At 37.1% G+C, this 27,816-nt stretch overlaps 1 protein-coding gene across 8 annotated transcripts in view; it reads right to left on the minus strand.

Annotated features, from left to right (window-relative positions):
* The window catches only part of MECOM (MDS1 and EVI1 complex locus), a 543,555-nt gene that overhangs the window by 252,646 nt on the left and 263,093 nt on the right, over nucleotides 1-27,816 (minus strand). For all 8 annotated transcript variants that reach the window (XM_045088076.1, XM_004756523.3, XM_045088070.1 and 5 more), the window contains exon 2: nucleotides 27,234-27,571. In XM_045088076.1, coding sequence (XP_044944011.1) covers nucleotides 27,234-27,571 — 338 coding nt within the window. The remainder of the gene's footprint in view (nucleotides 1-27,233; nucleotides 27,572-27,816) is intronic.

The following is a 27,816-nucleotide window of genomic DNA, read 5'->3' on the forward strand; positions in this document are numbered from 1 at the left end:
CCAAAGTAGTCAGGTGACCTTGGGCAAAAAGCTGACCCTCCCTGACCCTTGGTGTCCTCATTTATAAGATAAGTGGTCTGAGCCAGATGGCCTTCATGGTGGCTCTCAGTACTCACACTCTGTGATAACTAACATTGACCTGAAACACACTGAAAGATAGAGACCTCAAGATTTTGGAAGTTTGTGTTGAAAACAGTAGCTGCTAGCCACATGTGACTGCTCTGCACTTGGAGTGGGGCTACTCCAGATTAAGATGTGTTTTAAGTATACACACCAGATTTAGGGAACTTCAGGGCCAAGAAGGCAAAATATTTCAGTAATTATTTTTACATTGCTTTACATTTTAAAATGATAATACTCTGGATATACTGGCTAAATAAACTACATTGAGATTAATTACCCCTTTTTCCTTTTCCTTTTTATAAATGCGACTACTAGAAAATTTTAAATTATACATGAGACTCATGTTATAATTCCATGGACAGTCATGTAATGATAGGACAATGACTGTGTTTTTACCCCAGAGATAGGATTACAATGGAAAGAATTTGAAATCTTCAATTTGTTGAGCCATTGTAATAATAAAAGAATAATCATTTGTTCTCTCGATAAAAATATACAGGTCCGTGCTACTTGATAGAGGGCAATAAATGTTGAAAAGTATGTTGCATAAAATTACTAATAATCAACATCTAACCTAAATAGCCAGAATTGCCCCACTCATAACTTAATTTTCTCATCCTATTAATCCAATTTACATTCCCAAACACCTGAATGATTTGTTCATTATTTTCTTTACAACACTAGTAAAAAATTAGAAAAACATGGGTAAAAAGATTATAACTAAAAGATTGTAAAAATCTTTTTTTTTGTTTCTTTAGATATATGTATCACTTTATCTGAGAATCCCTTTATATTTGAGAACCTTGAAGCCCTGCAGCTCAAGACCAAAGTTTTGCACAGTTTGGCAATAATAATAGCTAGATAATTTAGATTATTAAGGAAAAACTATTTTTCAGTTACATAAAAATGTATGCACATCTGTATGATAGATATTTTAATAAAGAGCTAACATTCTGTATTTTAAATGGTAAATCTAGGTCATAGTATACTTATAAAATTATGTATCTTTCTACAGCAAGTAAAAATAAAGGATAAATGCTCATTAAAATTAACAGTGAAACCTAATCTCTAAAAGAAGCATCATCTATCCTACATGAAAGTAAATCCATTAATCACTTGAGAGGAATAGTCTACGTATTTTACAGCACATAGAAAAATGATCAAGAAATAATAGCTACTACAAAGCTGATGAATATCATTTCCCTTCTCCAAGTTTCAAAGGTTTTCCTTATAAAAAATATGCAATCTTATTTTTACTATCCTCTCACAAGTATCTGCATCTTTGTCCATCTCCAGAACCTGACACCTTATCAAGGTAAAAGGTAAAAGCTTTTGAAGATCTACCACTACCCTTGTCCTAATAAGGTCACTGACCTTTCAGGCTCAACTCCAGCCCACCTCCTTCTTCATTTCCTCTCCTATCATTAGTCTGAAATGCCATCAACTACCTCTCAATTTTCCTCATCCCTTCAATGCTCCACCTCTTTAGTCCAAATTCACCTAATTAGGAACTTAATTTCCTTTTTTCCCTGATTGAGGAATTGATAATAGGCGGATCCCATTCATCTCTGAATCACAGAAAATTGCAATGATGACCTCTTATTTAGGAATGCTAAGCATTTATTCTAGAAATTGTTTTGAGGAGGCCAAGCTTTCCAAAAAAAGTGCATTTTTCCAGCCACAGAACTAAACAAAAGTAAGTGTTGTTTTTATCTTTTTTAACAAAAAGGGGAAGAGGAGCAATCATTCAAATCTGCTAAATTTTACATTTATTTTCTATTTTATTCTACATAGTCATATTACTTATGTTGAAAAGAAGTAGATATTCCCGTAAAGGAGGAAATAATTGAGTTCTACAAGAAGTTTATCAGACTGGATTTAAAGAGATACATCTCAGGAAGTTAAGGTAATAATTCTTTGAAGCTGATCATTTTTGGCAAAATTATACAAAGAATTTGTTAAGCCAGAAATGACACATAGTCTAGGTATTTACAACCAAGTAGGAGTCATATATGAAAGTGACTATCTGGAAAAAAAAGAAAAAATAAGGTGACTATCTGGGTAATTTGTTAACTTTACTGTAAAATTAGCTCCTTGACTCTAATAGTAATAGTCTAACTATAGAGTTCTCTACTTCATAACTCAAAGCACACACATGAAAATATTTCTTGTATTTCCCCCCAGAGCATTCTATGACCTTAAGCATTGGTGGCAGAAGAAAAACCAATCCAACAGTTTTACTCTGCCATTCAACTCAAAATTTTAATGTCTAAGTCCTATTCATTCAAGGAATGAAAAGATCATCAACATCATTAGAAACCTTGGAATTAGCAATTATAATAAATAGCAAAGACAAGTCAAGTTTATTTTATCCAATAGGCACTGGAGTCCATGCCCAGTGCATTCTGCCACAGGGCATCAGGGCAAATCATTTCAACATGTATCTTCTGACAAATCTACTCAATGCAGAAGAGAACTAGTGAAATAGATGACCTGAAGGGAGAATGCAACTAAAAAAAAAAAAGAAAAGAAAAAAAAAAGTTCCTTTCAAGCATATAGTCTTCACTGTGCTCTGATTTCCTTGTTGGGCCATTTGAACTGAATCAGAGTTAGAACTCCTGCTATCTGGACCAAAACTGAACTAACATGATTTAGACCTTCCCCACAAAAATGAAGTCATACTGTTGATTTTAATTTATTCCAAGAAGTCAGAATTTATTCTTAGAAAGATCAAAACTACCATAGCAAGTCATTAAAACATTGCTTTTTTTTTTTCCCTACTCACGCCATGATTCATACTACAGAAGTCTAACTGCATCAGGGTTAGCCAATTTATAAGAGATAGTTAATGCTAAAATGACCTCAAACTCAATTATCTTAAGAGAAAGAAAAACTAAATAAATGAAACAGTAAGAATAAAAGTTCTTTAAAACACAAAGTAAATAAACCACCTCATCAGCTTCAGAAAACAACAAATAATTTTTGCCCGAAAATACAATTTTTAAATCAGAGAAATCCTTTGTAGTCAACAATCATTAAAATGAGAGAATTCACTTCAGGGAAGAGAATGGAATTTGAATTCGGACTACCTTGGAGCCCTACATAAGAACATTTCCAAATGGAAAAGAAAAATGAAAGAGATCAGTTTTTCAAGTAGCCATATTTTCTCCTTCATCTCTTGATACCACCCCAAACTAATCCTCACACCATAAATATAAATAGCTAAGTGACATCTAGAACCTTTTCCAGTAAGCGGGAGTCTTACAAGATCAACCCAACCAGCTATGTTATGTAGCTGAAACATTAGCTGAAGAAGGAAAGAATTACAGAATTAAAACCAATGTCTTCCAAAAGTGTTGGGAGATAAACTAATTTCCTTTTTATGTCTGTTTTAACTACTGATATTTCTACAAACCAGTTATTGTCCTCACACCAAACCTCATAGATAACAATATAAACTCTATAAATTGGCTGGTTAAAACCAGTTAAAGCTGGTTTGAATTTATTACAAGGCTAAACAATTTCTTCTCAAATTATTCAAGTGATAAAGCATTTCACCCCCATTCTTCAGTTAATAAGAAGGATACATTTTTCTCTAATATATTGTACAAGTATTAAGTTTCTTAAGCAAATATAAGAATATTTGCTCAGTCCTTCTATAGTTAACCGGTAGATCCACAAGGCTGAAATCTTTTATCGCTTCTTTCCTTTCTACTCTGTAAACCTACTTAAGGTTATTATATAATGACCTTAGTAATGAAGTTCTGAAGGTTTTCCATTGAGACTGGAATTAATCCCAATGTACTGAGGGGGGGAACAATCAAAATATCTTAGGGAGAAAAAAAAAGATGATGTTGTGGCACTTTTTAATCCTAATACCCAAAATGTCAAACCCATTAAATAAGACCATATTCACAACATGTTTTTGACACTCACACTGACAATACTCCCAGAAAGGTCTTCCATCCCCTGAGACAGCCCAAAGACATGTTAATTCTCAAAAACCTCATGCCTACCAATTTTTCCCCTTATTCCAAACAACTTATCATTATTTCTCCTCCAAAGTTGTCAGAAATTCCTCACTGCCCATAAAGCTTAATTTACTAGTTCATAATATTCCCATATTTATGTATTACGCTATTTTCACAGGATACAAAAGAATATATTTTCTTAACTTGGCAGTTTCTGTTTTTCTTTTTTAGTTAGTCATATTATCCCATGTGTTACACCTAGCCTAGACTTTCCTTTGCATCTTGGAAATACTGTATAGCTTGTACCCTTAGGACATGTGCAAAATTTAAAACAATTCATGTTTTATGGCTAAATCATAGAAGACCCAGAAGAGGTAGAATGCAACGAATGTTGCTAGAATCTCAGAATGTCAGACCACGCAAATGGTCGCGGTGAAAATACAGCTGTATACGTTTGCATGGGCATGTGTTTGTTCACTTTCACCCCCCTTCCCGAGCTAAGGCTTCAGCTTTAGGTCATTCTGCAAACAAGCCCCAGGAGACACACAATTACACTCCCCTGGAGACTGACCCCTTAGAGTGCCCACCTGTAGCCAAACACAGATAGCATCCCGGAGCACTGAATTAGCACTCTAAGCTGATTAGAGCAGCTCTGCACAACTCTATTTTATTGACACAATGAAGAGAGGACAGAAAAGGGCCTGAAATGAGAAAATCATTTCCATGCTGACTGAATTAAAAGAACAAAAGAGCTCCTTGGAGTTGCAGCATTCAATTTGTCGGGGAAAAAGGAAGCCACTTAATGGCTCACAATAGATCTGAGCAGACAGATGAAATTTAAAACTTCAGCATGAGTGCGATTAGCAGCGAAACATATTCTAAATCATTTCCTCCATATGCATAATTTCGTTTGATTATTTAGTTCTGTGTTTTATAAAAACACTGGGCTAGATACTATCTTCAAAATGTCTTGACTTTTCATTTTTCAAAATCACAGAACAGTTTCTTATTGTATGTTAATGTCCTCTGTGACAATATAAATTGAACAAAACAAGTATGGCTCATGTTTTCCTTTCACCTTTAGTTAGCAAAAGCGAATATATAAATAGAGGTTAATCTGTGGAAACGAGGACTGTAAAGGAATCTTCTACTAAATAGCTTGCAATTTGAAGTTAAATAAGTTATACGCAACAGGAGCTCTTCAACGTGGGGGTAAAAGGCAACCAATCATTGCACCCAGAGGCTACAAATAAACTCTGCCGATGGTAAATTAAAACATCAAAACTGATGTCTTCCTCAGCTTAAAAGATAGCACCAATATCACTAAAAGCAACAGTTAAGGCTGCAGTTTCCAAATGTATGGTCTTCATTTCATTTTGCTCAATTAATTATTGTGTTGGTTCTGACTTCATGCCTGAGTTCAACTGAATCCTAAACTGATGTCAAAAAATGACCACTTAATAAGCAGGACTTATCGTGAGATACAAAGATGCTACAGCACTGAAGACTCTCTAGAACTCCTCTTTGCCCCCCACCAATTTATAGAAAAATCTTAACGTCTGAACCGTAGATGAATAACAGAATTGATTTTCACAAGCTGCTCGAATGTTTTTCACCAGAGATGTTTCTCTTGCTGGTGTTAATTTTCAGTGTTTAAAAATAAAAAGAGGGGAAGCAAAGATCTTAGTTTTTGATGAAGCATTTTCACATTTTCATTTTTCATGCCTGAACTTCTTTTAAGAAGTTTAAGGGGGCCCTGCTTATTAAGTGGTCATTTTTTGACATCAGTTTAGGATTCAGTTGAACTCAGGCATGAAGTCAGAACCAACACAATAATTAATTGAGACTTTTAATGTTGCATTGGCTCCTAATTTAAATAAAGAAAATTCACTCTTTCTGATCTTGAAACATCCTTTGCCAAAGTGTTGAGGTACAATGTAAATTGAGGAAAAAATTATAAAACAAGTCAAAAGAGCAAAAAAAATTACTCAGATATTTTGAGATTCGATATTTGGGGTATATTACTACTTAATTTGCTGAGTAAAATTTCCCCAGAGGAAAAAGGAAAAAAACAAAAAACCAAGGTATTCTGAGGATGAAAGCCCAAACCATATCTCCAGCAGCTTCCATTCTCCTGACTAAATGAGGTAAGAGTTTTTTATATAAAGAGAAACTATAAAGCTTGTGGATATTTTAACAAAATCAACGTAGTGTAACTTTGCTGACAGCTTGTCACATTTCACTGACTGTCTGTCTGGGGTACCGTGATAACATCTGCATTCACTCAGTATGAGAGCTTAACATAAGACAAAAAAGTGGGCCCTGCCACAGACGGTTCCATCAGTCTGTCAGTTCTGACATGTCATCTGAATTTTTTGAATCACTAAACACTTCTGAGACTCTGGTACTTATTATCTTTTCTTAGTTTCTATACTCTCTTAGCAATGCTGGAAAATGTAAAATTTGCAAGTAAGGTAGTGGACGTCCCAGGCTTTTTGTTGTCTAATCCGTAGGCCCTCATTCATGCTCACTGTTAATCTCTTAAGACATTATAAAACTGTTAGACAAAGAAATGTGAATACCTCTGCTTCTTTTGAGAATGGGAGGAAACCAAGGAAAATCGGGATCATGCTAAGCTATTCTTTTCACTATGAAAATGGTAACTTAAACCTGTTGCATCAAATTATCTAGAATTCCCCACGCTAGGGCCCATGTTTTTGAAGAATGAATAAGAGTAGTGTCACATAAGGAGAAAAGTGATCATAGAATTTTAAAAATCTGCCAAATTTGATGTCAACAGAGTCTTGGGATCCTGCTTGCTGAATTTCTCAGTGTTTCTATTTTTTATGCCACAGTACATAACATATGGTTAAAACGCTTTCATGAAAGCTTATAAAAGAGTTTACTAATACTCACTGGTAATCATCAAATAGTTTAGATAATTGTGTTCTTTATTAGGAACACTAGGAAAGCTAACAGCTACATAACAGCCTTAAAAAATGTGGCTGAAATATATTAAAATACAACATATCACAGATTTTAATAAGCAATTTTGTCCTCGAAACTAAAAAAAAAAACTTTACAGCATTGTTTCTATAAAGCCTAAATATAAATGGATCCTCGGAGCCAGGGAGAATGCTTTTATGAACCACATAAAACAGTCAAAGCTCCATTTCTATCTCCTTTTTGCAGCCATTTAGGACATCAAGTTAAATGTGTATGCATTTGTTTTCTAAGTGACCAAGAGATAAAGAGGTAAACAGCATTAAATTAAGAGGCAAATTTTCTTCTAGACCCCAAATACCTGTATTTCTCTTTTTCATAAGCACATGCTTAACACCTGCAAATCATTTTGGTATAGACAAACGCCCCTGTAAGAGACTAACTACAGGTGTGTCTCCCACCTGCATCCTCAAAATGACTAACTGTCCCCCAGATGGTCCGATCCAGGGCATATTTGCTCTGAAGGAAAGTGACACATATTAGATGGCCGCCAAATAAATTTAACCGAAACTATCAGGTGAAGAGAGTTGTATTTAACATTTGGCCAAGGACAAGAAAATATACAAGAAACCAAAAGAAAACGAGAAAAATAGAGAGGAAGAAAGGAAAAGGAAGGGAAGAGGAGAAGGAAGGCAAGCCGGCATCAGTCACCGCTGGGCACAGGGCAGGACACATAGTAGACAAACTTGTGGAGTTCATATATTAATCAACACGTCACAAGCAAAAGTAAGAATGAATTTCTGAACCAGATGCCATCTTCTGCCATTCGTAGTGCTTCATTTAAATTCAAAGTGAAAAACAATTTTCCATGCAAACAAAACCTTCCTAATGGAAGAATCAGGGACACAGCATTAACACTAGCAGTTCCCCAGCTGCAAACAGAGATGTTATGACCCTTTCTCCCTTCTCTTCCTTTGGCATCTCATCATCTTGCGACTCTCTCGAGAGCTTCGATGTAATGTCATTTGCTTGATGTTTAGTCTGTGCCTAAAATGTCAGCTGTTTATTATGTTTACATTTCAATGCTACCACCACAGCGCTCCAGAATAAAGGGCAAGCTTTCTGACACATCTCAGTGACCGAAGGACTTATACTAAATTGAGGTTTTTATGCTTCCTGAAAATAAAGGGCCACTCATTTTTTAAAAACTTAGGGCAGTTTTCCTTACTGCGTAGTTTTCTCCTGACATCTCTTAATCTGCTTATGAGTGCCCCGGCTTATACACTGTTGAGATGCAGCTTTTGACTTCAAGTAGCTCGTGGTTTGTGCAGAGCCACAGAAAATTACCTTTTCTTTTTATAGAATGGAAGACGAAGATGGTGAAAGGGATTAGAGCCCTAGGACAAGTAGACAAAAAGATAACTGTCCTTAAACTCCTAAGCTCACGGGTTCCATAGGGAGGAAGGATTTGGGGTCTGGACTAAAATGAATAGGTATTATTTAATGAAAGAGTAAATACGGATAAGGTTTTCCATGAGACTAGGACAAACTTATAAAAGTTATAACGAGCCTGAAAACAGAAGTGGTCTTCAAATGACGACAGATAAATTCACAGCCAACAGAGTCTTGGTGAGGGCCACCTGATTTATGGTGTATTTCAACCTCTCCCGTCCTAGGTAATGAATTCTAACATCCTATCGTGGTGATTAGTACTCTTCTCTAATCTTTTTGCTGAAGTAGAACTACTCTCCAGCCCCATCGTACCCACACTAAATCTCATCTACCTTCTGTTTAAAGAGGCCACACTTATCTATGTTCATATCACATGTCAAGTCACAATTCCGACTCTCGTGACTTAAAAGTCTTAATATTTTCAGCGTTGCCTCACCTGGTTACAGCACCATTCCCCCATCCCATAGAAACAGAAGGCAAAATGATTTTTTTTTTCCCTTCTTGACACTACTTGGACGGTTGCAGTGGGGCTCAGTCCTTGGAGGTTCACTGGATTATGTGTAGAAACCCAAGCTCTCCAAGCTTTACAACTGCATCTTAGACTCTCCGTGAGGTTCATGAAGATTTGTCGAGCAGAAATTAAAGTCAATTGGAGATCCATGTCCCTATCAATCAGTTATGGTGGTTGAGTAAGAAATCAAACTTCAAATGAACACTTTTTGAGTCAAGCCCACCAAGTGACATTATATACCTCCTTACCATAATACCCTTCATAATGTTCCTGACAAATCAATGTTCAGGGGTCCATATGAAGCTCCATAATTTAAGTCATGGTAATTCACGATCTCAGCAAGTACTTTCCATATTTTGTAGACTGGCTCATCTATCTATAGGCAAACTCAATTTTTCTTCAGCCTTTATATTACTGACAATATTCTTATAAAATTAACATCTTCAAAGGACAATTTTCATGTTTTGGAAGGTACAAAGAAAGTGAAATTCTCTTGTTAAAAACATATTCACATCTGGTTTTCTTAAGATTACTGTCTTTTCCAAGTTATAAAAGAAAACAAAGTCCTAAGTTCTTATTAAACCTTCCAATTAAAAGTATTACTAAATCCAGATTGTTCTTAATGGAAGCCCCCACACGAAGAGAGACCTTAGGATATAGCAGAGTTTGTGTAAGTGAAGAATCATTAGCATGTGGCAGTTTGGTGACAATTTGGTTAGAAGACACAGATATTACGTTGTACCGTTCAAGAGAACTGACGGGAGAAGGTAACTGTGGCGCAGGAAAGCAGAGGCCCCCTACCACTGTCACATCCTTCAAGCCTTCCTTCAGGAAGCTTCTACCTACACACAGGTACATTTGACTTCAGGCTACTGTCATGTTCAGGCATACATCCTCAATCAAATAATTCAAATACTCCTTCCCCTTTGAACAGCCTGTGAGTCAGAGAGCTTACCCACAATTTTCAATAGCACATATTTTGGTATTTCTTTATTAGGAAAACTAAAAACCCACAACTTTTGATACTTCTCTTGTCCAAAATGCTCAAAAACAACAGTGAACAGTGAAATTTTACATAGTGAGAGTTCATAAGGGGTCTTCTGCAGCCTTATCTGTGAATCCCTGTATTTCTGCCCAGAAAGTCTCAGAACCCCAGTGACCCTCTGCCACTTTTATTTTTAAGACAAATTTAAGAATAAACAAATTACAATGTAAAAAAAGCTTAGGATATGTATTTCCACTTATCTGAAATGCTTTATAGACTTAATCGCAATATATTTAGTTACGATATTGTTGCCCCTGGTGATTCAGAGACATTTTTTACTCTGTGGGGGAATTCCACTGATGCAGTAGAGCCTGGGAAGAAGACAAATCCACGAGATGACCAGGGCTTTTCTTTCACATGAAACTACGTCCACGTTTGTGAATAGGCAGGATATGCTTTCCTCAAGATTAGACAATGCCCCCCCAGCAAAAATGCTGTCACGAGGCATGTCTGTCTGTTCTTGGGTTTTTCTGAAAGCATACCACCACAGTCCTCACTGAAGAAGACCATGAACAGGAATAAAGGCACACCCATCGTCCCTAAATCCACAGACTAGATCAAACCTGCTGTAGAGAAAATCAGTCCTGATTACCTAGCTGAGAGCTGAGGAGGCAGAGTCAGCATGACACACGGGTATGGAGGGCCAAGGGAGATGAAGATGAGGAGAGGAGTGAGAGAGAGCCCTTCACAGAAAGAACATGGAGAGGCTTCGGGCTGAGGGGCACATTTTCATCTCTCGACTCCACCCCACCAAGCTATGAGAGTGGAACTTCCTTAGAAATGGGAATCCAAACCTCATCCTCTGCTCTGGTTTGAAATGCTTCCTCTAGTCTTCAGCAAAAGAACCATTTGAACACCTATCCGTTTGGTGTGTTGAGGAATATTGGGTTGAGGAAGGCTACTTCCCCGCGCTACTCAGAGAGGGAACAATATTTAATACTTTGCAGTGCAGTAGCTCTGTCAAACCCAAAGAGTTCCAACCCCAAAGACTGAATTCCACAGTCCTTCCCTCAGAACAGGGATGCAAGGAACATCCCCAGCCTCGGACTAGTCATGGAGATGAGGATGATCAGAATCAGTTTGCTCTGAAGTGCTGACAACGGCATACCAGGCCCTGCTCCAAGTCCTTTACTATACTTTACAACATAATTGTTGCAAAAATCCCACGAGGCAGACCTTATTGTTATTACCACAGTACAGCTGTGGAAACTGAGGCAAAAAATCATTATGGACTTGTCAAGGTCCCAAAGTAAATGATCGAGAATGTGAACCAAGGTCATTTGTCCCTAGACCTGACACCATCAGTCACTCTATTAGACTGAGTCTTTTTTTAAGCGATGAGCCCATGACACCTGTGTTGTAGTTGAGATGACCAGATGGTATCTTTGAATGTTGCTTTAATATACAGTAGAGGGTGTTCTAAAAATCATACCCCAGGGACAGAATGAAATGTATACCTTTATCTCTGCAAAGACAGCTAGGAATAGAATACTCCCTCTCACTAACTTTCTTCCTTCTCAAAACAAGGCTTCCGTCTTCAGCTGCCTTCTCTGTGCAACATAAAATCCAAAAAGAGATGCACATATCAAAGGAGATTTAATTTCAGGTTTAAACCACAATTATGCTGGTTGAATACAAGAGAAATTTGAAAACAAGCATCTCTTTGCTACTTAATTTAAAGTTAATTTATCTCCTCCCCAGGGTTCAAAGACCAAAACATGACCCCACCCCCAGATGCAGTCTCTAAAACCATAACAACACAGAGCATGCCCATAAGGATAAAAAGAAGTAAAGGAAGGGTAAATGAACAGAACTCAGAAATTTAAAGTCCAAGCTGGAACAGACCTCAGTGAGACTCCAGAGGAGAAAACCAGGTGACTTTCCAAGGTCCCAAGTGCAAGTTGGGGCAAGAACTCAAGGTTCCTGGCACCCAGGCCAGTGTTCTTTCCACTATCTCACACAGCCTCCCTGAACGGCAAACCACTAGCCGTCTGACAAAGCAGCAAGCCAGGAGCCATGCCACATGAAAGGCCAGATTGCTGAAGGGAAGGGGGGTGGGGAGAAGCAGCAAAGGGCTGAAGGACACTACAGTTTTACAGAAATCTATTTGCAAGTAGATCCTGTGGTTACCACTGGGGCTGCCCAGCGAAAGAACAACTGACTGACAGCACAGACAAAAGCAGAGGCCATCTCACAAAGGGAGATACAGGAGCTACGGGCTTCGTGCACATCACTAATACACTTCGTCAAGTGGAGACCAAGAATAACAGTGAGGAAAAGCCCACTATACACAAGGGCCCTTTTATTCTTTGGACTTTCCTGCTTCACACACACTTTACCTGATGAAACATTAGAACTTTTGCGTTTATTTCTGTAGGATCCTTTTGATTTTTCCACATTCAACTAGCACACTTCACAACTATTTAATGTTCCTATTTTTTTGCAAATTAATGTGCTGTGCACACTGGTGACATATTTGGAAGTTAATGAAATCAGATGAAAATTGCTTAGATTAAATTTTCCCCTTTTCTTCACTACAATGTCTGCCACCTACTGTTCAGCTACGAAATACTACAGCTCTCACATCAATGAAAGTTCATATTAATATGCTCTGAGGTAGAAAGACTCTATTAGCCTTTTTCTCCCCTGTCTCCTGTTCTTTGCTTCCAACTGCGTTTAGCTTTGGAACCCTCTGACAAATGGCCATTATTCTCTGGGCTAGTAAAAAATTTCTAAACTTTAGGGGAAATGTCGTTGGTCAAAAGCCCAAGGGAATTGGCTTGTTGAATTAAATGATAAATATATGCATTTAAGGTCATTAGAGACTTTATCTCCTGTGAAGGCTATATTTGTCAGATTGATATAATTTCTCTCAACTGAGTACTTAACTCCATCGGCCAACATTATTACGATTATTCCTTTCCCTTTAAGTGGGAGACTTCTGGCTAACAACACGTGTGTTCTTTCTGGTGCTGCTTCTTGAGCGATCAAGGCACACCTTTGTTTCATTTATATGCAATTTTCACCTCTGACCCAAGAAATGAGTCCTGGGCTTCCTGAACTTTATTGCCTGTTAATAGACTGCTGGCTCTCTTTTCAGCAGTAATAGAAATGGTGGAGAGGCATTTCATTTAAGAAAGAGGCTGGCAGACTGCAGCCTGAAAGACAATGTCAGAATTAAAAGTCAGCCCGGCCAACAAACAATATAAAGACCACAGAGACATGAAAGAGGAAGTTGCCCGTATTCCATCCCACATCGAACAGCCGGTATATAAATAAGAACAGCATCCCAGATCTAATTATTTTCCCACTGCGCAATGGCAGACACCCTGAATGGTGCTAAGTGATTGATCTGGTAATTCATCTTCAACTTACACCTATCTACATATTTTGTTTCTTCTCATTAAACTGGAGACATCAGTGACGAACTTATGAAGTGGCAGTCTTTGGCTTCATAAAATACACACAGATGCTCATCAGAGGCTCTTTCCTGCCTACTTCTTAGTGACACGTGTTTATAATTTCATCTGTATTTCGTTTGCTGTGGTTTACTCTTAAGTACATCTGTTCAATTAAAATGGAAACGTGTGACATGGCCTGCACTCAGCAACTTTTGAGCTTGTTAATGAAACGTTCTAAGGTTCCTGCCTCAGCTCTTTATTTGCAAAAGAAAATGATTGAAAAGTACAAATAAAATACCCTTTAAAACGCGTACAAAGAAGTCGACTGTTTTGTTAATAGTTAAGAAAAGGCATTATTACGTCATAAGGACATTATTTTACATGAAAAGACATTATTAAAAATGATTTACTGCCGCATGTTTGGAAACTTACAGGAAAAGTCTGATAATATATTAAACTTGTTTATTACGACTTCATATAATTTTGAATAATACTACTTTTTCCTTTGACAAGTGCAATAAACTCCACGGGTATAGACATAGGTTGATTATCACGAGTCAACTGTGTTGCTTAAAGAAACATGCCCAAACAATCAGCTTTTGACGGCTGCATCTCCAGTTATTTACACTCGCCATCATGGTAATAACTCACCATTTCTATATTAATAAGGCAGTGAAATTTATTATGATGGTATTGAAAAGTTATTAAGTACTGCATCCCAAGTGACAAAGTACCACAGCACTGTCACTATCCAAAAGCAGTTCCCCATTCATCACTTGCCTTTCCAGATGGTCCTGCATCTTTATCGCTCCCAGGTTGGTGACATCACCTGTTCACCCACTCAAAATTGATGATGAAAGCAAACAGATCTATCTTACTTACATTTACCAAATCAATTTAATTTTTACAGGCCATGGCTTGGTGACATATTGACTGTTTTCCTTAATGGCACCTACCGTATTTAATGCAAGGATGTCATCTTTGATTCCTGGCTCGCATAATGTGTCATTTCATAATAAATTTTTCTAACATATTTACTTAATGGAAAGAATTATGATTGCTTGTCAGTTCTCTTATTAAACACAATGATAATTCTTTTCTTTTGGAGTATCATCCACTGGGCAATGGAGCTATTTTTAATTCCTCCTCATCTCTTAACGGGAGGCAGTGACTTAGATATAAAGTAAGTCCTAATTAAATGCTGGACACATGATCCACGACCTTCAATTGCAGAGCTCCATGTCAAGATTTTATCATATTATTACAGAAAAACTAGATTCTCGAGAGATGCCATGATTAAAATAATATAGCTAAAGATGAATATATGACTGCCACTACAAAAATACAGAGCTGTGGAACTGATTGTAATGGTCCATATGATGTCTACCCTTGACTTCTCTTCAGCTAGTGCTCTTAGATCAGATGTATATTAACATAAATATCTGCACTGTGGGAGGTTAAGATGCAGAATGAAAGACTAGCCTACTGGCTAGCTGATACTCACACGTGATACCCCTTGCTTCCAAGTATGATTTACATATCCCATCTGCTACCCTCCAAGACAAATGTTCCTCTGACACGTGTCATCATTTCATTGTGGTGCATTTGTATTATCTGAAGGAAATGGACAACCAATGTCTGTATTCGAAGAGGTATAGGGCCCATAGGGCAAATCAGGCCTCCCCTACCCTCGAAAGCCCCATCTTATATTATGTGTATGCAAGTAAAAATACCACCAAATAAACTCCAAGTCTGACTCTAAAGAAAAACAGGCAAAATCTGTGACAAAGGAAAACTGAGAAATCTAAGGTTGTGTGCACGTCTATTTCTTTAGCGCTCATGAGCTAGCCAAGAGAAGCCACAGTACAAGTGTTTGGCAAGGTTAAGGAGTTAGCCCTCCAGAGAAGGTTCTCTGGCCCCAGCCCCACACTGCTGACAGACAAATGGCAATGGCTCTTGGCTTTACCATCTGCTTCCCCCACAACACTGGGGAGGAACCACAGCTCACCTCCCATGACCCTCCGCTAAAGCTAGAGATGGTCAGGGATGATCTCTGAGTTTACCTGCCCCTATACCGAAATGATTGGGTCCCAGGATTAGTGGATTCCTGAGGAGAGGAAGGAGGATGGAAGAACCCTGCCCAGTAGAACAATCTCCATCTGTGCTTCTACTATTTAGTCTCCAATGAGCAGAAATGTACGTGTCAACAGCACCCAAACATGGTTTATATCTCTTTAGAAACCAAGTCCAGGATTTCCTACATCCCTGTAATTGCAATGGTAGAGCTCAAGTTAGGAAAAAAAAAGTTGAGGGCAGAACTAGGTAACCTGCTCCTACCTGTAGATTAAGTTCATATAAGGAGACTCTTCATGCTCATCTACAGAGATGAACTTATCCTAACTTCTTGGTTAGGCAGAGTCTTGCCCTTGGGTGAGGTTTCCAGGAAAACAGGGATCCAAGTTGGCAGCTTTGCAAGACCAACAAGAACATCTTTTTTTTTTTTTTTGAGGGCAGCTGGTCTCTGTGTCAGGGTGGAGATTCTATGCTGGCATTACACACCTGCTGAATTCCTACCACAAGAATCTAAACAAATGAAAAAAGAAAAAACAAATCATCCACACCTGTGGCTGCCAACCAGTGGCGGTTTCTGTGCCAGGCCGTGCACACCTGGGAAGCCCAGGAGGTCAGCTGGAGTGTCAGAGGAAAACACCACTGTCAGCTACTTGGTAGGTGGGGCAAGTTTGGGCACCTGGATGGCTCAGTCGTTCAGCGTCTGCCTTTCGCTCAGGTCATGATCCTAGGGTCTTGGGACTGAGCCCTGAATCGGGCACCCTACGCAGCGGAAAGCATGCTTCTCTCTCTCCCACTCCCCCTGCTCATGTTGCCTCTCTTGCTGTGTCTCTCTCTGTCCCATAAATAAATAAAATCTCAAAAAAAAAAAAAAAGAAGAAGAAGAAGAAGAAGAAGAAGAAGCACAAAGAATCTCCTATGGATCTGTGACGTGAGCTGACCGGCCAATGGTCACAGCAAATATAAGTCATGGCCACAGAAAATATATACATATTTCCTATGAATAAGGAAAACTCTAGGTGCAAGTGTGGCAGGAATAAGAGAGGAAATTTCAGAGCAGAGGAATCTGTAACTATCATCCCCTGCCCATCCTTCTTTCCCGATCGATGGCTAACTCATTGTTTATTAGCCAAATTCAGATACTAGGTAATGGAAAATATACTACACCAGAATGAAAAATACTAAAATGGAAAAAGGCCATATCAGAGAAGTTGATCAATATGATTTTAAATATATACTTTACATTATTATATTTTATATTATATATAAATATATATGTTATATGCAAATATATAAAATATACAAATATATTTAATGACCTATATTTATTAAATATATATATTATACACACACATATACACATATATTTAAAGAGAGACAGAGAGACAGAGGCTTGGATGTGAGGAGAGTGTTTGAGAGGGGACAGTCTTTGAGAGCAGCACCTGCTGGATATGTGAGCTATTGAGAGGAAGAGGGTGAATGATAGATAATAGGGAGGATAAAGATATAGGGAGAAATGCTTTACGTTTTTTAGAACATTATAAATGAAATCCTCATTTGATGGCTCTGAAAAAGATTTATTTAGTTTTTAAATAAATTTTGGATGGCTGGAAGGAGTTACCAGGCCTTTTAAAAAAAATTTATAATGACTGCCTTTATATAGGTACAAGGTTATACGGGTTACAAGGAGAAAGCATCAGGGCCAAACACCTGAAATGCTTAGATTAAAAATCCAAATTCAAAATTTAGATTCCAAAATGATCAATTAAAAAGAAAAAACCATAAAAGCCATATGGTGTGTGTGTGTGTGTGTGTGTGTGTGTGTATAAGGTTGTGTGATGCAGGTTCTGGAGACACTGTTTCTATATCAGATGACACTCTTCAACTGACTTCCTAGGAGTAGGTTAGGAGATACAAATTATTTTCTGTGTCTAGGGCAGCAGTTGACTGATGGAATAAAAATGTGTTCTGAAAGCTGTTGGGATACATGCTTAATAGTGGGATAGGGTTTGGATCTGGAAGTAATAGATACTGGGGACAGATGGCATGACCGACAATCACAGAATAAACTTCTATTTTGAACCTGCTCATTTTGTTCCTAGCCATGAATGTGCCTCTGAGAAGATAACTGTGAGAATTTCTCCTTTGGTCATGTGGACGCACCATGGTATGGAGTACCTCAGTGAGGTAAGCTATTTCTGTGTATTGTTTGTTCACCTTCTACCAACACAAGAAGTCCCCTTATAATAAAGGCACTGTGAAATTTCTGTGATGTACCCCAAATTTTGTTATATTAAATCTGTTTTGAAAGAAATAACCAACTAACGGGTAGCTGCTGGTATCTCTTTGCTAAATACACACACACACACACACACACACACACACACACAATCTCTTTTTATTATTCTTTGTCATAGTGATAGCTGGCAACTTCTTCCTGTTTGCAATTTTTTTGGCTTGACAATTCTCCTGATTATCATGTAGAACATACTCTTTAAAAAGCACACAACATTTGACCTACTTCAGCTTCAGCTATATTTCAAAGGGCCAAAAGATGCAGCAGAGCAAAAATGATGGTAACACTTAAGTTCTGAATTTTCTTATAGCTGAAATACAAATTCATTTTTCTAAACTTCTGGACAGAACTATGTATAAAGAAAAGTGCTTTGGCAGAATTTGTATTGTATGATTCTATCAATGTAAATAAGCTTTGAGAAGCCTACATGCTACCTTAATACAATCTTTATTTATTTTATAAATGCCCCCAGTGTCTCTATTTCTCCATATTAACTACTGATCATCATTGGAAGAAATTCTCTCCATACTGCTTCACTGAGCAAACTAAGGAACAAAGAAGCTTCATTAACTCTCTTATCCTTCAAAGATAATTTCTACCCATTATTTCCTATTACTTCTCACTGCTTCCAAACTTACCCTCAAGGAAAAGGCTTAGAGAATGAAACATCCTGATGCAGTGGCACAACTAAGTATTCTAGAATAGTATTTCAGAATAACAAATTATTATAAAGAAATGACCAAGTCCTAGAATTGACTGTCAAATCTATTAGAAGAGGATCTTTACTAAACATTTCATGCTTTGAACCCATGAGTTTCACTACTGATTAAGCAACTCATACACAAGTATGGGGGTGAGTAAGAAAGAAACTCACTTTGATACATTTGGTAGGATACACTGCTTAATGGGGAGAAAATCACCCAATATTCTTTTAAAAATAAGTGACTCACATGCAATTTCTACTTGACCATGAAGGCACACAGAGTAAAACAAAAAAACTCTTGCTACTTGGGGAAATTTTTTTTTCCTATTATAGGTCTTTTATATTTCCACATGAAGTTTACAATCAACTTGTAAATTCCCACAATAAAGCGTACTAAAATTTGATTAGAATTGTGCTGAGTCAGTATGTTACTTTGGGAAGGCCTGCTATCTTAACGGCCAAGACCTGTCTAAACAACGAGTGTGATTTCTCTATATAGGTCATCTTTACATTTCTGCTATGTTTTGAATTTTTCAGTGTAGGTATTTTAAAATATCTGCATTTATTTTTACATATTTGAATTTTCTTATTAAACATTTTAATTGCTTGACATAAATGGTATTTTAAACTTACACAAATTGTTTTATCAAGTATGAAGGAATTCAGTTTTTTATATTTACCTTTTATCAGGCTTACTTTAAAAAATTTACTTATTCTTAGTATTTACAATCATATCATTTATGAATATAGACATTTTGCTTTATCCCTTCAAATTTTTGTTCTTTTCATTCCTTTCTTTTAGGGTGCCTGGGTAGCTCAGTCGGTCAAGCATCTGCCTTTGGCTCAAGTCATGATCCCAGAGTCCTGGGATCAAGTCCCGCATCAGGCTCCCTGCTCAGTGGGGAGCCTGCTTCTCCTTCTCCCTCTCCCTCTGCCTGCTACTCTGCCTACTTGTGTTCTCTATCAAATAAATAAATAAAATCTTTTAAAAAAAGATTATTCATTCCTTTCTTTTTTTCCATATTGCACTGACTTGGACAATTTTGAACAGAGTACTAATAGGGACAGCCTCAATTTTACATGTCATTGAAGGAAAATGTCCAACATTACTTCATTATTGTAATGTCAGCTATAGCCTGTTTATATATATCTACCAATTCAAAGTAGCACCCTTTATTTTGAGTTTGCTCAGAGGTTTTGCAATGAAAATATATTGGGATTTTATCTATTGAGGTGGTCATTCAGTTTTTCCTCTATGTCAATGTGAAATACAATCATGCCTTTTGAAAGGTATTTTTTATATTATTATTTGTAAGTTTTATTGAGATATAATTGACATAATATTTTGTAAGCTTTGAATGTACAACACATTGCTTTATTATTTATTTTTTAAGATTTTATTTATTTATTTGACAGACAGAAATCCCAACTAGGCATAGAGGCAGGCAGAGAGAGAGGAAGAAGCAGGCTCCCTGCTGAGCAGAGAGCCTGATGTGGGGCTCAATCCCAGGACCCTGGGATCATGACCTGAGCTGATGGCAGAGGCTTTAACCCACTGAGCCACCCAGGTGCCCCTGCTTTGTTTGTTTTTATTTATCCTATCTATCCAAAGTCCATTTTTGCCAATTGACAGAATCCTACCTAAGATCAGATTTACATTTAGTTGTTCTGTTTCTTTCTTCTCCTTTAATTTGGAACATTTTCATGTCCTTTCCTTGCCTTTGATGACATGGAAAATTTTGAAGAATACAGCACACCCTCTTTTGTTAACTTTTCTTTTTTTTAACTGATGAATAATTTTAATATAATTACCTGTTTTTTTGTCTAGTATATAATTATATATTATTTTTATTTATTTTTTACAATGTTATATTAGTTTCAGGTGTACAATACAGTGATTCAACAGTTTCATATGTTACCCAGTGTTCATCACAATGGGTGCACTGATGACTTGGGGAACTTTAAAAAAAACTTTGATATCAGACTTGTCCACATCACTGCCTATACTTTGAAAGTACTAGAAAAAAGTACTGAAAGTACTGAATTGCATCAATACCTCTCATGGAGGAAAGCAAAAAAAGGGCAAGCCATGAGTATTAACAGGACATACGTGGAGGGGGTAGGAGTGGGATGAGGGGATTCCTAAACTCCTCACAAAACAGGATGGGATCCTCTTGAACCCTATAGGTAGTTCCTGGTACTTCAGGAACCAGGACCTACTTGTTTATTCAGGAGAATAAACTGCTATTTTCTTTCAATAGCCAGAGATTTAATTCCTACTATATATGTATGCTGGAAGCACAAAATGAATCAAATAGACTGATTTTCTTTTCTTGATTTCATTATATTCCAAGAGAGTCTATAAGATCTTGGGCCCCAGTGACAATTCTATTCAGGATCCTATTAGTAAGTTTTACTTTTTATCTTGATATTTTCTCTCTCTCTCTTTTTTTTTTAAGATTTTATCTATTATTTGTCACAGAGAGAGAGAGTGAGTACAGGCACAAGTGAGCACAAGCAGGGGAGCAGCAGGCAGAGGGAGAAGCAGGCTCCCAACTGGGCAAAGAGTCTAATGCAGGACTCAATCCCAGGACCCTGGGATCATGACCTGAGCTGAAGGCAGATACTTAACCAACTGAGCCACCAGGCATCACTATCTTGATATTTTCTGTTATTCTTCATAAAGTAAAATTGAATATCCAAACTATATTTATCATCCTTAAATAACACTGCAAAAACTTAATAATAGTTTGTAATGTAAGGTTTTATGGTAATGTACATTTGTTATATTAGATAACATTTCTCTTTCTTAACTACCCATTAAAGACATCCTTTTGGATAGTTGATACTCTTTCCCTTCTACTGGAATCAATTCACTTCAAAATTATTAAGTCAAAGGTCTGTACTTAGTTATCTGGCTTTAAGAATATGCAACTTGTCAAGGGTACTTGCTTTCCCATTAATGAATAAACGTTTTCTCTAGAATCAATGCCAAAGTATTGATTTCATTCTACGAATCACTGTAAAATTCATTTTTGGCTCAAGCAAATCTAGAGAGAGATAAGGGAGAAATATTGCCATTCAAAGATATTTGATGTCTATGAGATGTTAGGACATCACAAACTATTTTTTCTTTATTACCAAACATACGTTACTTGATTGTCTGACTCTGAACTCAGTTGTTAGTTAGGTATCTTGAAAGTCTGATGTTGTTGTTTTAATGGATATTCATATTTCAGTTAACATACAGATTGTGTGTTTCCATACACAAGGCATCAGTGCAGAACTCAAATACAAACTTACAAATGTGAAAACTATTCCTTCTTAAATGATATAGGGAGGCACACATTCATTCCAATATCACATTTCAGGATTATATTACTGGAACATAATGTATTGTCAAAGCACTGCATCAAAATTATTTAATGAATTTCTGATGCCAGCAAAATCTCTTTCTACTATTCCTTCCCATCTATTTAACAAAACATAAGAGAAATTTACTGACCACTCATGTCCTCATTTTTCTACCTCTGAGTATGTGTATGCTTGAAAAGAGAAAAAGTAAACTCATACCTGGCATTTTAACTGATCGATGTAATCTGGATCAACTGTGGGTTAGAGGGATACAATAGAGGGTTTGGCACCTAACAGACGCATCATCAGCTAACTTATATCTACTTGAGGAGTTTCAGGATGACAAGTGGTAAACAGATAAACAGAGAAAATGTGCTAAGTGACAATATTACAAGGAAACAAAACTTCACGTTATTTTTCCAATGACCCATCTCAGGCCATTAAAAATTTGCCACCAAAATTATTATTTGGTTTAAAAAGAAATTTATGAATCTCTCCCAAATCCTTGTTTTAACTGTTAATTAGAAAACAACCAGTGCTTCCTTTTCAGATAAACCCAGAGTCACATAATTAGACCATCCCAGAGATAACTGAACTTCCAGGAAACAAGAAGTTAGAGTGAGAACAAAAATTTATAAAAATTAATAAAATAGAGTTGCCCTTTGCCCTATCTGATGACTCTGTGCTAAATCTCTATTCCAGCCAAGCTTTCATTGTTTTTGTTCACCTTTATTAAGCTCTTCTAGCAGATGGGAGGCTCATTGGTAGGTTTTTCACACAGTGTCAAATTTTATCGTCATTACAACCCTCATTGGATAGGTACAATTATTATCACCATGTTCCATATATATAAACTGAGCTGCATATTACATAACTTTCCCCAAATCTCTCAACTAGCACACAGAGCCCTGAAGAAGACATAAGTCTGGTAAGTCTCATGCCAGAATCCTGATTCCCTCTGCTCTCCATGCAATTTCCATGTTATCATACAATGGTCATCTTTAGAAGAACACATACGAGGAAACACTTGTCTTGAACTAACAGAATTTTCTGTTTTTATTATTCAGTCAATCAGTAACTCTAAAGTTATTAACTTATCCTTAGGTAAAGATAGGTAAGTGTCCTATCCTTAATTACTTTTAGGTCCTAGAGACAATCAAGTGTTCCCCAGTCTTCAAAAACCTTTTGATAGAGACAATCATATACACTGCAAGGTGGCAATCTGCCAGACTAGCATTTATTTTTAAAGTTTCTCTTTATTAAATCAATACTGATTTGTTAGAAAACATATAATATTTTTTGATATCTATGGCTTATTTTACTTAACCCTGTATTTTGGTCCGTAACCATCTTCAAAAACACACAATTTCTCTAAAGTACAAACTAAAATGTTTTTCCAAAAGTGTCTTTTTTGGGGAAATATGTTATACTTTTAAAGAACCACTTAAAGAGGGTTCAGAAAGGTGGTCACTAACTGCAATATTATCTTTGAGCTTTCTCTCCTAAAAACTTTCTTTGAAAAGACTACCATATTTCTTTACTTCATTTTAATTATATAACAAGTAATGACGCAGGGCAGTTATTGGCTTGTGGGTCAAATAAAAATGCATGAACCAATTAATTTTGAGTTATTTCCCTAGAACTGCACAACAGTGGCAGAGTTAAGGCTTGATTCCACAAGTCTAAAATCCACATTCTAGCTTTTTCATGGAACTCCCTCAGCCCCACTCCCTATCTTTTCTTATGAGTCACATAATCCTCTATCCATTCATCATTCTTTCATTTGCTCTTTCATTCTTTCACTCATTCTTTTACCAAACAATTATTTATTAAATGTCTGTGTTATGGACTGAATGCTTAGTCCTCCCCAAATCCATTATGTTGAAGCCCTAACTCCCCATGTGCCTATATTTGTGGATATCTAGGGCTGTCAGGTGGTAATTAAGGTTTTATGAGGTCATAAGGGTGAGGTCATGATCAGATAGGACCTTATAAGTCCGATAGTGTCCTTATAAGAAGAAATACGAGAGCACTCTCCTGCTGCCCCTATGTTATGTGTGTCTGTGTGTGCACATGTATATATTATGCACACATGCACCTAGGAACGGCCATGCAAAGACAAAGCAAGAGGGGGACCATCTGCAAGCCAGGAAGAGAGTCCCCACCAGAAGCCAAAACAGCTATCCTAGATCTTGGACTTCTAGCCTCCAGAATTATTAGAAAATAAATTTCTGCCATTTAAGTCACCCAGTCAGTCAATTAGTAGTACTTTGTTAGGGCAGCCTGAGGTGACTAATCCAGTCTGGTTGTTTCAGGTAACGGACTTAGCATGAGACAGTACCACAGAAACCACAGATAGGACACAATCAGGACGCTGCACTTAGAGGACAGAACTCTGGATATTTTGCTCTATTAGGGAAGCTAAGCAGGAAATTTGGAAGTTATACAGTGCTTTAAATTCTTTGTCCATGGATTTACCTGGTGCTATGGGGGGGGGGGCGAAATGTAAGCAATACTAAATTTTGATGAGAAAGGTCAAGGAGAATGTCATGGAAGGGAAGAATCTGAAGAATGAATAGACACTTGCTAAGGGTGGATAGGAAAAGGAGGTTCCCAGGTAGGAAGACCAGTGTGTGCAAAGAATGGAGGCCCATGGAACATGGGAACTATGAATCATATCTGGTGGGTGTGGGAGAGAGTAGTCAAAGCATTTTCTTTGCTTCAGCAACTGGACAGATGGTAATACAATTTATTATACAGGAAGTGCTCAAGGGAGGGAGATTTATTAGTAGAAAAGAGCAAGGATGGTACTAGAGATAGCCATGATTAGTTTGGTTATGATAAACTGGGTTCCTGTAGGGAAAGCAGGGCAGAATCTGATACAGAGTATGCACTCAATGATTGTTTGTTGAATATGGACTTCCACCGTTTGTGTATATTTTCCTTAGCCTAACAGGTTTTTTTCTCCCTAAATTCATAATTTTTTAAAATGAAAGGGTATCAAAAGGCAAGGTTACATTAGTTGGTCACAATTATCTGTCTAACCAAACAAGAGAGAAATCAGCCATCGTTGAGGGCAAATATGACAGGAGAGTGATTAAAAATGAGCACGCGGGGCGCCTGGGTGGCTCAGTGGGTTAAGCCGCTGCCTTCGGCTCAGGTCATGATCTCAGGGTCCTGGGATCGAGCCCCGCATCGGGCTCTCTGCTCAGTGGGGAGCCTGCTTCCCCTTCTCTCTGCCTGCTTGTGATCTCTCTGTCAAATAAATAAAATCTTTAAAAAAAAAAAATGAGCACGCAGGAGTAGGGCGAGATGCCTTTGTGAAAGTGCCTTTGTTGATCACGACTGGGTTTTGTATGAACTAGGGTAAGATTGGGGGGGGGGACACTCTAGAGTCAAGAGCTCAAGTACTCCTCCATGGGTAACAAGATTGCCAAAATCACCAAAAAAGCCCTTTCCCTGGTTTTGTTCATTAACACATCTAGAGCAGATAATCCACACTCTAGGGCAACAATTAAAATGGTGCAGAAAATTACTGAATTAACCATCAACTGAATTCCTGAGAGAGAGGAAATGGGTGATCTTTAGCCAGAGTTATGAACTACCTTGAATTCCAACCAATAAAACAACTCAGTTTTAACATAATGAAAAGAATCATTTTATGTTTCTCAAGGTAAGTATTTTCCTGGGTATATACTGAAGACATTCTACTCCCAAAGAGAAAAATAATTATTTTTAAATTTCCTCTAAATGCTGAATTTTCCCCAGGTTCATCCCCCAATCCATAAGCATCCTGTTGAAGGAGACATAGTCCTGCATGTATCAGCACTGTAACTGCAAAATTATTTTGTTATTAAGCTTTGGTTTATCCCAAGCCTTCTGGATAATCTCGAGCAGTACTGAACTTGTTTAGCTCTGGAGATTTTGTAATAAAAGTTTAATGAGTTACTTATTACTAGAATGTTTATAGCCTTTATTTCAAGGAGAACAAAAATGACGTAAAGTTCTACGCATTTAGTTTAAAACTTATTCAACTCACATATCAGTTAATGCTACAGTGATTTTTAAAAAAATCTCTTATCGATATATGTGTCTAAAAGCAGTGTAGCCAAACCACAACTTTACCTGAGCTGTGGCTAAGAACAAAACTAAGGAAGGATTTCTTACTTGTCAGCATGTCAAATCCAGATCTTAACTTTCAACATTTTAGAATTCAGACAGGAATTGTTTTGATTGAGGCATTTTGCACAGATTTTACAAAAGGATACATATAAAATAAGGGGACAAAAAATTGAAATTAAGTCCTGAAGGCACTGTGTATTTATTTCTATTTAAAATGCTGACCATATATTCTATTAATGACCATAAATATTAAGAGAACATACTAAATAAATCTAGTTTATCTGATTTCTGTCTAACTGAAATACTAGGAAACCAAGGGTCAATCATGTCTCCAAAAAACACTTCCTTGCTAATATGGAAATTGCCTATACATTTTGCAGATATAGACCAGGTTTTCCAGAAATTATAATGTTATGATTTAACCACGTAAGTTTTCAAGTAGAAAAATAATGGAAAGTAGATAAAGCTACAGAATCTTTACAAAAATTATAAGCTCAGCGTCACATAGTTACCTGTTCTTACTGAAATAAAATTTACTTTGATTTTGTAATCAGACTGTAACTTATCATTCTTAGATATTATCAAGATGGTTTCTGTGAAAAGCATGGCTAAAACCAGCAACTAATTTTCATATTGTTTTTTGCCATCATTTTCATGAATTATTCATTAAATCAATTTGAATATAAAGAACCATCACAGAATTCAGTACAGGGCTCATGTTCCAGAAACATGTAGAATCAAAGCAGGGTTATCACAAGAGTAGCAAAATATATTAGAACGCGGAGAAAAATGACCACGTAGAACAAAATAAAACCAAATTAACTCAAGAAAACAAGTGTTTCCTCCAATGTTCCAAGCCTTGCCGCCAAAGAAAAGATAAAATACAATAAGCTTGTCACAAGATAACGTCTATTTGCTTATGCCACATACTATGTGGATGGCCACATTTGAAGCTTCTAAATGCTAATTATAAAAACTGCATTTGTTTCCTCTGGTATGTTTGTTAAGTTGATACTATTCTTTACCATTCATAAGTTGAGTTCTTCTCTATCATGGTATACCTTTATGCAACATTTTGTTTATAACAAGAAGCGAGATTACTAGAAGGTTTGTTCTTAAAGATCTATTTGAAGACATTTGGTAACATTTGGAATTTGCTTATTTTATATCCACTTTAAAAGCTGATCTATTAGTCACACATCTGAATACATTTAAATGTATAAACTCAAAATGTATTCTTACCTCCCATCCATAGCTGGGGTCTTTCAGGTTTGACCTCTGCTCTCCCACATAAGGCCCAAATTTTTCACCTGCCTCAATCTTCCTTTTGGTCCATATTCCTAGTCCTGCTCCAGGCATATTTGACTCTCGAAGTTCAAACTCAGCAGGAATGGGGATATCATCAGGGATGTAGATGGGGGCTTTGTATGGAGAGCCCTCTTTTGGTGTGAATGCTTCGCTGGATGTGGCTGGAGAGCATGGCTCTTGGATATTGAGGGAGGGAGTGCTGGCTACTCCATCTGCATCTGACATTTCTTCCAAAGGAATTTCAGGGTAGCTGCCATATACACACTCATTACCTGTGAACAAATAATAACTTTGTGAATTCCAACTAATACAGAAGAATCAAAATCCCACAGCTCAGTACCCAGTATTCAGTTGTTGTTCTTTGAAGAAAAAATAGGGAAGGCCATTGTTAAAATATGACTGCGTTGAAGTCTCTGTGGTTCACAGATGGGGACTTTGGTTTATCTGCAGTGAATCTATAAATCAAATGAGCTAATCTTCAACAGCCAATGCTCTCATGGGCCAGCTCAAGCCATTA

This window comes from Mustela putorius, unplaced genomic scaffold, assembly GCF_011764305.1.
Source record: "Mustela putorius furo isolate JIRA1106 unplaced genomic scaffold, ASM1176430v1.1 tig00003834_pilon_pilon_pilon, whole genome shotgun sequence".
Classification (NCBI taxonomy): domain Eukaryota; kingdom Metazoa; phylum Chordata; class Mammalia; order Carnivora; family Mustelidae; genus Mustela; species Mustela putorius.